Raw genomic sequence first — 13,347 nt, forward strand, 5'->3', positions numbered from 1 at the left:
TGTTTTGCAGAAGAAAGAAAGTCTCGATGGCATGAGGATGAGTAAATGATGAGATCATTTTCATTTTTGGGTAAACTATCCCTTTAATGGAGTATCATTCCACTAGCTTATCAGCACATTAACAGCAAATTCTTTTGAAATATTTTGAGTCGCAAACAGCCTGTGCACTTTGCATGAGGAGAACTACAGTATTTGTTAGTTGTTCCAAATTGGTCACTTATAAGATTCCATCTCAAATTGGATAGTGACTTAGGGGCCATTCACACAAAACACATTATTGCAGTAAAAACAGCAGAATGCAGTTTTGAGATGCTTTTGAAGTTCTTATTAAATTGACACTGCATCTAAAAAAAAACATGGTGTTCAATGCATGAGATGCTGAAAAAATAGCGTTACAGTGCAACAGTCAAATAAGTCAATTTAGTGCATGTTTACATTTATGCATTTGGCAGACGCTTTTATCCAAAGCGACTTACAGTGCACTTATTACAGGGACTATACCCCCAGAGCAACCTGGATTTAAGTGCCTTGCTCAAAGACACAATTGTGGTGGCTGTGGGGATTGAACCAGTAACCTTCTGATTACCAGTTATGTGCAGTTATGTGTTATGCACATACCAGTTATGTGCTTTAGCCTACTACACCACCACCACTCCACTTCACATGCCTATGAAGCAGTAGAGAGCAAGGTAGCTCACTTGGTTTTGGAACAGACCCACTTTCTCTCTTTCTCCGTTTCACTCCAGTGGTTCATTTTATTGGCAGGCTTCTACTATCCTCATTTTGAAGACACTTGTTCAGAGCAAGAGACATATGCACGCACGCACACACACACACACACACGTCCTCCCCCACAAGGCCCTGTTAGAGCGTAATCAAGTTTCTTTGCTGAGAAGTGCAAATCAAAGTGAGGGCTGGTTTCACACAACTGTGCAAACTCGATCCCAGATTGTTGGTCCAGTGTGAAAATCAGCATCTCTGGTTGTCCATGGACAGTGAGCAGAGTTCACATAAGATAACTGAAGTTCATCTCCTTTCACCATCCAGAGATATTCTGGTCTGTATGTGTGGTTTTTCCTGCCTAATTATGTTGGTCGAATAAACTAGAGGCTTGTTGAAATTCTCAGCTGGAAGAAACAATATACTTAAAAGATGTTGTAGAGAAAAGATGGAGAGGAACACTAAAAGAGAGTGATAGGGATGTAGAATAAATTATTTCCATTTCTCTCAGAGTAACTCTGCTAGAAAAAAAAAAAAAAAATAGCTTAAACCAGCCTAAAGTGGTTTTGGGGTTAGCTGGTCTATGATGGTTTTGATCTTCAGCTAGTCAAGTTGTTCTGTCAGCCTAAAAGTGCCCAAAATCCCTCTAAAACCAACAAAATAGACCAGTCTAACCAGTTTGGCAAGGGGTAAACCAGTTAACCACTTATAGGCGTGGTCACATTTACCTTTGCACTGCGAATTATCATCGACGAAGAAGGTGTGGGTGGATGTTGAGCATGTGAGAAACCAGCAAAAATATAATTGCCAAACAGCCTTTTTTAATGCTGCACTTTATACTCTGTGAGGGTGATGTTAAAAAGAAAAAATTATATCCTTGTCCATTGTGAATATTCAATATAGCTGTGCACGAAGCACCGCCCACACAGAGGTCACAGCCTAACTAAGCAACTTCCTATTGGTCAACGTGGCGAATTTGCCTGTCAAAGTTCACCAAACTTGAACTCCACACGAAATCCACAAGGGGAAATTATCCACCACCGGAAGTCCATCGTGCGAAATTCACTATCGCGCAAATTCTAATTGAAATGATTGTATTTTGCCCATGGGATTTCGCCATTCGAAAGTAAATGTGACCACACCCTAAGGCTGGTTTAAGGTGGTTTAAAGTGAAAGACAGTTCCATTTGTCTCAAAGTTACCCTGCTGAAAAAGCTGATCTTCCAGCCTGGCTAAGCTGACAAGTGCCCAAAACCCCTCTAAAACATTTTTTTATTTTATGTATTTTTTCAGCAGTGATATCACCTCTTTTGGACTTTTCAGAGGGGTAAAGTGGGATTTTACCTGCTGTGACATTACAAGCAGGAGAAACTGGAATCATATGTGGCCAATTAAGTGCTTAAAGTCTTAAAGGAATTTGGAGGCAGTCAGAAGTTCAGGTTACCTTGAGCATCTCACTTTGATCTAATGCTGAGGTTAATCGCGGCGACAGTAACACGTTAAGGGCCGTGAGAGCTAAGAGAAGTGTGCATTTCTGTCGAGTTAAATGTAACTTTGGAAATGCGCAGGGATACTGATATATGCGTAATTCAGAAATCTCCGAATTCCTGAATGGACATGAAAGAAAATGAATGTGCTATTTATTATAATACCAAAACATGAGTCTGATTTTGTCAGAGCTGTGAACCTCCGACACATATTGAGCTGTGGTACTCGTCTGGGCAACAAGAGTTTGAATCCAGTTAAAAAGGTAGACTCGACTCACAAATGATTCTGATAGTGTTAGCATGTTGCTAAGCTAACAATGCAATACTCTAATAGACATTAGAGAACATAGCACACAAATATTGGGTAAATATTATAATTAGATTACAGTATTGAATGGAATATTAGTACTGTATATTTATAATGATCATTTGCATTTATTCAAGTTTATCGGGATGCATTCTGGCATTGACTTCTCTGCAAAGGATGTGATTTTCACCCTAACAAAGTATCTTAGGAGGCAACAAAATGTTGATGCCTAGCTTTTGGTACAGATTCTGCATCGCTTATGATGCCTGTAAAAACTGTCTAGGTGGGCAGCTCACTAGATTTCGCAAACAGAGTTGCTATGTTTCACCGTATGTGTATAATGGGAAGTGTTCAGACCAGTGTGCTGCTGTACTGTATGAGGCCTACATGATACTGAAAGGAATGTTGTTAACTTGAATCAGAAACACTCAAGATATTATTGCACATTTATACATTAGGATCAGGAGACTTTTTTGTGGTTTTGATGAATGTTCATTCTTCACTGATGACTTGCATTCCACATTAATATCACTTACAAGTTGAAACGCCAGCGCAACAGGGTCTACTTAACAGAATGAGTGCTTCCATGTTTCACGTTTCGAATTCTTTTGTGGGTTTTAAGCTAATGTAAACAGAAGTTTTAGGCTTAATCGTTGTATGTTTAAAATAGATTAGAGGTGCTGTGCGCCAGGCAAGAATAGAAATATGTTCCTCTGGCGGTTTGTAATTTGTTATTGCTCTGCTGTAGCACGAATGGTTTCCTATTTGAGAATCTGTCGTCTAAGAGAAATTCTGTGAACATGTTGAATGTCATTTTTCTTTTTCTATTTTTCAGTTCTCCGTGATGACTTCAGACAGAACCCTGTGGATGTGATGGTGGCGGCGGGCGAGCCAGCGGTCATGGAGTGCCAGCCGCCCCGCGGGCACCCAGAACCCACCATCTCCTGGAAGAAAGATGGAGTCACCATAGACGACAGAGACGAAAGGATAACGGTAAGAAGGACATCTGAGTGTGTTAGATTAGCTTAGGCCAGCATGAATTTCCATGCTGGTCCAAATGTACCAGTCAAATGTAGCTGGTGAAACTGGTCAACCAGCATGGTCTTTCTGGTTGGAATCTGGTGACCAACCAACCAGTTCTAAATCAATCAGTGTGAATGTAAATAACTTGCGTCCCTTTGGTTCCAAGCCCTTTTACATGCTGGTGACCAGCTGTAATGGTGGGCATTGGATTTGTTATAGAGACACAGTTCTCAAGCATTCTCATTCAGTTATAATTCTGGGCTTCTTTTTGCAAAGTAAACCAATTCCTATATTCCAACTTACCATTACTAATGAAGTACCACTGATTTGTTGCCTAATAAACGACACTGCACCACATAGAAAGAAGTTCCCTCATTTAATGTGTGTTGATAACAACTGCTTCTGCTGCATTTTTCAAGCAAATGAAGAGCGATTAGGGCCTCTGCTGATGAGTGTTTAAACTGTGTTGTGGCCACAGACTCTGTCAGGGAAAATTAATAGAGCCCATTTATTTGATTGAACAGGCTTGTGGGAATAAAAGTTTGCTGAAAACTCACGCTGCTGATTTAATGCAGTCTTTAAACCAGGGCCACCAATTATTTTTGTCTAATTAAATGTGGGGGAAATTAAGTTACGGAATCAATCAGCCCTCTTTTGTTGTTTCAAGAGTGATTTTGATGTGCACAGCCCTGCTCGTTTTCCATTTTGCTTATTCATTGGGAATAAAGCTATAGGTGGTTTTGGAGTTGTTATTTTTAATCAGACTGCTGGTTGCGGTTTTTCCAAATACAAATTTAACATTTACTGGCTAAAAAGGAAATTTGAATGTGTTATGCATTTCATAGGTTGGACAATTTGTTTGTTCGTGCAGTCACAAATATGTTTTATATTAGCTATATACAGTATAAACGTTGATTTATATGTGACATTTATTATATAAACTTTGTGACATATATTGTGCATATTGTAACTAAAATACTTTAATACAACTATAAAAATATAAAATAAAATGTATTATAGTATTATAATAAAATTTTAATACTTTTCACTATTTAAACGTAATATATTACTGAAAGTGGAGAAGATATATTTTAATATTTTGAATGTATTATTATTTTTTGCCAATTTATTATTTATTGAAAACAGAAGCTAGAGTAACATCATATCCTGTTGCCCAAATTTGTTGCAGAGTGTGAAGCATTTTCACATGCATAAAGTTTAACACACGTTTAAGGGAATGGAAATTGTCATCATTTACTTATGTTTCTCCAAACCCATATGACTTTCTTTCTTCCGTGGAATACAAAAGAAACATTTAAGCAGAATGGTTGGGTCAGTCACCATTCACTTCCATTGCATCTTTTTCCATATAATGAAACTGAATGGTGATTGTTATTCTGCTTAACATCTCGTTTTCATGTGTCACAGAATAAAAAAGAAATCATAACGTTTTGGACGGCCTGATCGCATGAAATTTACGTGACAATGGCACATTTTTTCCAAACCAACATCACGTTCTTCATTACACATTTGGCTGCAGTTTCCCAGTGAAATGTCCAGCGGGGGGCACCAAATTCGAGTGAAATGATGTTGTAATCAGACGAGGTTTTTAAGGTGAATATCAGATGGATGTTTTAATGAGTAAAATATACCTCCCTAACCTAAACCTAACCAGTAGTGTTAAAAAAAATAACAAATGAGAGGTGAACAAAACAGACATCCTTTCCCTTAACCAACGCCTCAACCTAACTGACTTAAAGTTTATATACTGGTTTGCTTTGCGTTTTAAAAGCAAATTCGACATAAAAATCTGAAGCAGCCATGTCATTTTATGTGTCGCTTCTATGGCACTTTCATTTCATTTCACTTTTTTTTTCGAGAGTCCTTAGCTGGGCTCGTGAGCTACTGTGCAAGCTAATATGAATATGAACAAATGTATTGTTTTTCAAATGATTTGTTAGAGTAAAAGTGTTTCGATATCATAACATAACAGGGTGTGAGTAACAGAGTGTAAAATAAGTGTTTATCGAGTCACAAACAGCCATAGTACCCACGATTTGTGTGAAAGTGAATTAAACACACAGTTGTTGTAGTACCTCTAATGTTCATTTCACCAGGAAACTGCAGCGAAAACACATAGAAAGTGGCATGTAAAACTCAGTTTAATTGTGACTATGTTTGTATACAGTTTTTTAATTAAAGGATTAATTTAATTATAGATTATTGTTATTCAACCGAGTTTTCCTCACAAAATGATATTCACAGCGTTGAACTGTTATGTACTGAAACATTGGCTCAACTACAGATAGCTGCGTACAATAATGAGCATCAGCATACTTATTATTCATGTGTTTTGAGCGCCACAATTATCTCTAAATTAAAGAGCACCAATTTCACCATTAATTGCTTTTCAACAGTAATTGCTGCAGTCTGCTCAAAAATTAACTGGAGCTCACAGTCCTTATTGTCTTCTAGCTGTTAGTTCTCCCTTTGTGTGTGATTATCTGGCTTACTGAATTACTCCAAACAGCAAGCACCGTATGAGCACTTCTGCTCAACAAGCATTGCCAAACGACAAAAGACAAAAGCCTTGTGAATACAGCAATCTCCCAATGCTCCGATTGGTTACATCCTCAACAGCCTTCCTGCATTACCAGAGAACGGAGAGAGTGAGAGTGTGTTCATTGACTCTGGACAGACAGTAAAGCCATCCCATCTTGATGGAACTCTAAATATGTGTCTCTGTGTGTGTTTAGGACTCTCAAAAAGTAGGCAGCAAAATGATACCTTATTAAGGTTTTATACCTTATTTAATTTTTCTTTCATGTAGCAATCTCTGTCAGTGTGAACGCCCCTTAAAATACCATATTTTGGTCATAAGCAAAGGTAGCATGGATCTTTTCCAGGTAAGGCAGTCTCAGAATGCATTGTGACATGTACAGTGAAAATTTCCTCCAAGATGGCCGATTCAGTTGATTTTAAATATATTTTATTTAGTAGGTCAACTGAAAATGTAATAGAAAATTGTTCCATCTAAGTAAAAACACTTATTCCACCCAATATTTGTGTGTTCTATGCATTTGTGTGTATGCTGAGTGAACTGACATGAACTAAAGTGACAGTTCACCTAAAAATGAAAAGTCTGTAATCATTTACTCACCCTCATGTCACTCCAAAACCATATGACTTTCCTTCTTGTGCAACACAAAGCACATGTTTTTTATGAATACGACAGACTCCTCTCAATACTAAGGCAGTGGATAGTGACTTACTTTAAAGCTTTAAAAAAGGACCCAAAAGAAATTCATAAGAGTTTGGAATTACAGGAGGTTGAGACATGATGACAATTTTAATTTTGGGGTGAACTATTCTTTTATTTAATGGAACATGGTACAGTTACTGTACAGACTATTAAAATCTTAAAATATTAAAATTTGAGTTTATGGGCTTCACCAGTAATGGAGTTTTCAATCAGTCACTTATGAGGATCCATTTCAGTTTGGATGCTGCCTAGGTAAACAGTAGTCACAGAAGCAGTTCTCAAGGTTTTGGAACAGAGCTATTGTGTTTCTCCATAATATAAAATTTTCTGAGGCACATTCTCACTTTTCCACTGAATTAGTTTCCTCCCTTGTAACTATATAGTTGTTCCCTTTTCCCCAGGACACACACACACAAACTCACCCCTACGTGTGACCTGACCTTGTCTGCCTTGTGAGTCTCGTGCCATTTCAGCCGTTAAGCTCTCGCTGAAACAAACAGTAACATAATGACACTTCAAACCCTCTTCAACACCACGGGGTGTCTTAAATAAACTCGCACTCCTTCCTCTCCCCTCCGCCCAACTCCTTTGTTTAAAGACTCTTTTCCACCATTAATATTTAGGAGAGGTGACAGGGCTCAAGAATGCTTCAGAAGATCGATGAACGTGTCCAGTTAGGAAATGCTTGGAGATGTCCCATGATACACTGATGGAGACCTAATGAAGGTTTTGTTTAGATGTTCGCTGAAGTTTGGAAATATTTTAAATGTAAAAAAAACTTTTAAAATAATCTGAACAATCTGATAGGCAACTCTCAATTTACACCTTTGAGACTGTGTGAACAGAAGAGAAATGTAAAATTTGCAGTGCAAAAGAATGATAAGCCATCCATTTAGAATCTTTTAAATATCTATCTATCTATCTATCTATCTATCTATCTATCTACAGTTGAAGTCAGAAGTTTAGGTTGAAGTCTTTAAAACTAATTTTTTTTAACCACTCCACAGATTTAATATTAGTAAACTATTGTTTTGGCAAGTCGTTTAGGACATCTGCTTTGTGCATGACATGAGTAATTTTTCCGACAATTGTTTACACACAGATTGTTTCACTTTTAATTGACTATATCACAATTCCAGTGAGTTGGAAGTTTACATACACTAAGTTAACTGTGCCTTTAAGCAGCTTGGAAAATTCCAGAAAATGATGTCAAGCCTTTAGACAATTAGCCAATTATCTTCTGATAGGAGGTGTACTGAATTGGAGGTGTACCTGTGGATGTATTTTAAGGCCTACCTTCAAACTCAGTGCCTCTTTGCTTGACATCATGCGAAAATCAAAAGAAATCAGCCAAGACCTCCAAAAATAAATTGTGGTCCTCCACAAGTCTGGTTCATCCTTGAGAGCAATTTCCAAATGCCTGAAGGTACCATGTTCATCTGTACAAACAATAGTACGCAAGTATATACACCATGGGACCACACAGCCATCATACTGCTCAGGAAGGAGACGCATTCTGTCTCCTAGAGATGAACATAGTTTGGTGCGAAAAGTGCAAATCAATCCCAGAACAGCAAAAGACCTTGTGAAGATGCTGGAGGAAACAGGTAGACAAGTATCTATATCCACAGAAAAATGAGTCCTATATCGACATAGCCTGAAAGGCTGCTCAGCAAGAAAGAAGCCACTGCTCAAATAAATCATTCTCTCTACTATTATTCTGACATTTCACATTCTTAAAATAACGTAAAGTAGGTCAGTGAACTGACCTAAGACAGGGAATGTTTTCTATGATTAAAAGTCAGGAATTGTGAAAAACTGAGTTTAAATGTATTTGGCTAAGGTGTATGTAAAAATTCTGACTTCAGCTGTATATATATATATATATATATATATATATATATATATATATATATATATATATATATATATTCTTCATTTTATTAATTACTGGACATTTTGGTTCAGACTTTTTTATAGTTTACATATGGCATTGCACATGACCTAGAGAGTGTGATATCTGTTACTAATTTGTAAATTATGGGCTTTACAGCTAATGTATCTGTTCTTTATGCCTCTGGTCTTTATCTGAGACTCTGTGTACACATTCCACATGTTAACACACTGCTGGACTCAACACTGACCACAGTGAATGAAAACCAATGAGACATGACAAGCTCTGCCATAAAGTGATCCCACATGTTGACCTGTTTAAGTGCAGGCAGGTAGGGGGGCGTGGAGAGCTGCCACATTCTGCTCCCAATCATTGACTCTTATGTGTGGTCTCCTAATGCACGGATCAGATTTTTTGCATGTGTGTGTACTTGTTTTCTGTTGCTCAGGTGAATGAGGACCCCCAGCTGCCCTTACGATTGCCTTGGAAGAAAGAAAGGGGCCCCCCCTGGCCTGTAATCAAATCCCTGGGAAAATATGAGCTTACCTGTATAGCCATTGTACACATTCACACACACTGACATGTATTCATATATGTATCTAGATATGTATGTAGGTTTTTCAAGAGTTGTTGACAGGGTAGATAACTGGGAATGTTGTCCCGGTCCTTTTGACGAGGGGGGCCCACTTAGTCCTCCAACAGTTTGCAAAAAAAAAATAAAAAATACATAAATAAAATTTTTTTAAAAATCCCAGGAGATCAGCAGTTACAGAAATACTCAAACCAGCCCATCTGGCACCAACAATCATGCCACGGTCCAAATCATTTAGATCACATTTGTCCCATTCTGATTGTTGATGTGAACATTAACTGAAGCTCCTGACCCGTATCTGCATGATTTTATGCACTGCACTGCTGCCACATGACTGGCTGATTAGATAATAGCATGAATGATTGTTGGTGCCAGACAGCTTGTTTGAGTATTTCTGTAACTGCTGATCTCCTGGGATTTTCCACACACAACAGTCTCTAGAATTTACTCAGAATGGTGCCAAAAACAAAAAGACATCCAGTGAGCGGCAGTTCTGTGGATGGAAATGCCTCGTTGATGAGAGAGGTCAGCAGAGAATGGCCAAACAGGTTTGAACTGACAAAGTCTACAATAACTCAGATAACCGCTTTGTACAATTGTGGTGAGAATAATAGCATCTCAGAATGCGATTTTGAAATGCGGGTTGCACTGTTTTGGAGGGGGACCTACACAATACTAGGCAGATAGTTTTAATGTTGTGGCTGATTGGTGTGTGTATATATATATATACACACAGTGCATCCGGAAAGTATTCACAGCGCTTCACTTTTTCCACATTTTGTTATGTCACAGCCTTATTCCAAAATGGATTAAATTCATTATTTTCCTCAAAATTCTACAAACATTACCCCATAATGACAACGTGAAAGAAGTTTGTTTGAAATCTTTGCAAATTTATAAAAAAAAATAAAAAATAAAAAAAAATCACATGTTTTTAAGTATTCACAGCCTTTGCTCAATACTTTGTTGAAGCACCTTTGGCACCAATTACAGCCTCGAGTCTTTTTGAGTATGATGCTACAAGCTTGGCACACCTATTTTTGGGCAGTTTCTCCCATTCTTCTTTGCAGGACCTCTCAAGTTCCATCAGGTTGGATGGGGAGCGTCAGTGCACAACCATTTTCAGATCTCTCCAGAGATGTTCAATCGGGTTCAAGTCTAGGCTCTGGCTGGACCACTCAAGGACATTCACAGAGTTGTCCCAGAGCCACTCCTTTGTTATCTTGGCTGTGTGCTTAGGGTCGTTGTCCTGTTGGAAGATGAACCTGCACTCTGGAGCAGGTTTTCATCAAGGATGTCTCTATACATTGCTGCATTCATCTTTCCCTTGATCCTGGCTAGTCTCCCAGTCCCTGCCACTGAAAAACATCCCCACAGCATGATGCTGCCACCATCATGCTTCGCTGTAGGGATGGTATTGGCCAGGTGATGAGCGGTGCCTGGTTTCCTCCAGACATGACGCTTGCCATTCAGGCCAAAGAGTTCAATCTTTGTTTCTCATGGTCTGAGAGTCCTTCAGGTGCCTTTTGGCAAACTCCAGGCGGGCTGTCATGTGCCTTTTACTGAGGACTGGCTTCCGTCTGGCCACTCTACCATACAGGCCTGATTGGTGGAGTGCTGCAGAGATGGTTGTTCTTCTGGAAGGTTCTCCTCTCTCCACAGAGAAATGCTGGAGCTCTGTCAGAGTGACCATCAGGTTCTTGGTCCCCTCCCTGACTAAGGCCCTTCTCCCCTGATTGCTCAGTTTGGCCAGGTGGCCAACTCTGGGAAGAGTCCTAGTGGTTCCAAACTTCTTCCATTTACGGATGATGGAGGCCACTGTGCTCATTGGGACCTTCAATGCTGCAGACATTTTTCTGTACCCTTCCCCAGATCTGTGCCTCGATACAATCCGGTCTCGGAGGTCTACAGACAATTCCTTGGACTTCATGGCTTGGTTTGTGCTCTGACATGCACTGTTAACTATGGGACCTTATATAGACAGGTGTGTGCCTTTCCAAATCATGTCCAATCAACTGAATTTACCACAGGTGGGCTCCAATCAAGTTGTAGAAACATCTCAAGGATGATCAGTGGAAACAGGATGCACCTGAGCTCAATTTTGAGTGTCATGACAAAGGCTGTGAATACTTATGTATATGTGATTTTTTCGTTTTTTATTTTTAATAAATTTGCAAAGATTTCAAACAAACTTCTTTCACGTTGTCATTATGGGGTATTGTTTGTAGAATTTTGAGGAAAATAATGAATTTAATCCATTTTGGAATAAGGCTGTAACATAACAAAATGTGGAAAAAGTGAAGTGCTGTGAATACTTTCCGGATGCACTGTATATATATATATGTGTGTGTTGTGTATTTATTTGCAGTATTAGTTTAAAGAGGCTATGCGATAAGGGGGGTTGTTGTACATCATACTCATTGGGGCCCGAATGAAGTGGAAAAAGTACTTTTAAGTTAAAAATGGATGAGTGAATCTTAAAAAAATCTGTGATGTCAAACATTCTGCCCAAAACCAAAATAATGTTCAGGACAATTTAGCACACAGATTTTTCATATTTAATCGCGATTAATTGCAGATTTTTAAAGTGCTAAATTTTTTATCTATATATACTTTTTCCTGTCAAAACGCATTTAGTTTCTTCTAAGAAAATAAAATAAAACAATATTTAAAAATAATGTTTCATTAAAATTTTCCAAACAAAGTATTCCACAGTATTAAGATATAAATACACAGGGTTAGGAGGGTTTCTTTAAAAAGTATTCCACTACAGATTAAGAATACATGCTGTAAAACGTAATTTATAATGTATTCCGTGAGATTACCCAAGGTCAGTAATGTAATCTAAATGCTTTACATCTTCAGCACTGGCAATTTTTTCAGTTGTTTTGACCATAAACAAGTAAATAAAGTGAGAAAATTCACTTAAATTTATTTAGTTTTAAGGATTTTTATATATTTGTACATAAAAAGAATATTTTTGCAGTACAACTTTGCTCTAATATCAAAGGCCTTACTAAAGAAAAAAGTTATGCTCCAATGTGCATTTTTGTCATCATTATAAAATAAAAACGCACCTGGTAACAGATGCATGTAAAGGCAAGAAACAGCATATTAGCTTAGCATAAAGTTAAACGTTCACATGACAATTTACACAAGGTTAACTATTTTTGCTGCTCCAAACATAAAAACCCCACAGTGTACACAACAACATCCTTTTCTGATCATATGTGGATTCTGTTCATAGAATGAAGCAGAAAATATATTGTTTGTAGCTTTTTATATGATGTTAAAGGCTACACTGGTTAGCATTTCTTGTACAAATACCCAAACTGCGTAAAAACATTGACAAGTCATGTAATCATATATTCATTGGATTTATGTTTCATCTGTCAAAGTGTTTCTAACTTTATTTGAAGTGTTTCTTATGTAGCTCCTCTATAAAGCTCCTAAGGGAAAGTTCCTCAATGACGTCATATCAACCTTTTCACTCACAACGGTATGAACTTGTATGAATATAACACATCATAAAAAAGTGTTTTACTGCTGTTCAACTGCTTCTTGGATCACATCATTTATATGGATAAATGCTTTCCAACTGAATAGTCTAAACATTAAATGAAACAAATGACAATACAATGCAAAGTAATCTCTTCAGTAATCAAAATACTTTTTGAATGTAACTGTATTCTGATTACCAATCATTTAAACTGTAACTGTAGTGGAATACAGTTACTTATATTTTGTATTTTAAATACATAATCCCATTACATGTATTCCGTTACTCCCCAACCTTGGAAATGCACTAAAATATCACCAATTCAAGTAACATTAAATGTTTCCCAAAGTCCAAGTGGGAGGTTAACTAATTGAAATATCTAGTGCCTTTAGTTAGCATTTTCATTGCAATGGACATTAAATCTCTTAAACCCTCATCTATCCACTTTGCTACAGCAATTGTGAAGCCACATTTACATGATTTGCCGCTTTGAACTCCACATGAAAAGCGCTTGCAGAGAATGTCTTGTTTTTCTTTTAGTCTACATAATAATACTTCATTTGA

General features: G+C 37.7%; 1 protein-coding gene across 2 annotated transcripts in view; it reads left to right on the forward strand.

Annotated features, from left to right (window-relative positions):
* The window catches only part of LOC127422473 (roundabout homolog 1-like), a 375,425-nt gene that overhangs the window by 291,298 nt on the left and 70,780 nt on the right, over positions 1 to 13,347 (forward strand). For both annotated transcript variants that reach the window (XM_051666005.1, XM_051666006.1), the window contains one exon: positions 3,349 to 3,506. In XM_051666005.1, the coding sequence (XP_051521965.1) occupies positions 3,349 to 3,506 (158 nt within the window). The remainder of the gene's footprint in view (positions 1 to 3,348; positions 3,507 to 13,347) is intronic.

Source organism: Myxocyprinus asiaticus, chromosome 31, assembly GCF_019703515.2.
Source record: "Myxocyprinus asiaticus isolate MX2 ecotype Aquarium Trade chromosome 31, UBuf_Myxa_2, whole genome shotgun sequence".
In the NCBI taxonomy this organism is placed as follows: domain Eukaryota; kingdom Metazoa; phylum Chordata; class Actinopteri; order Cypriniformes; family Catostomidae; genus Myxocyprinus; species Myxocyprinus asiaticus.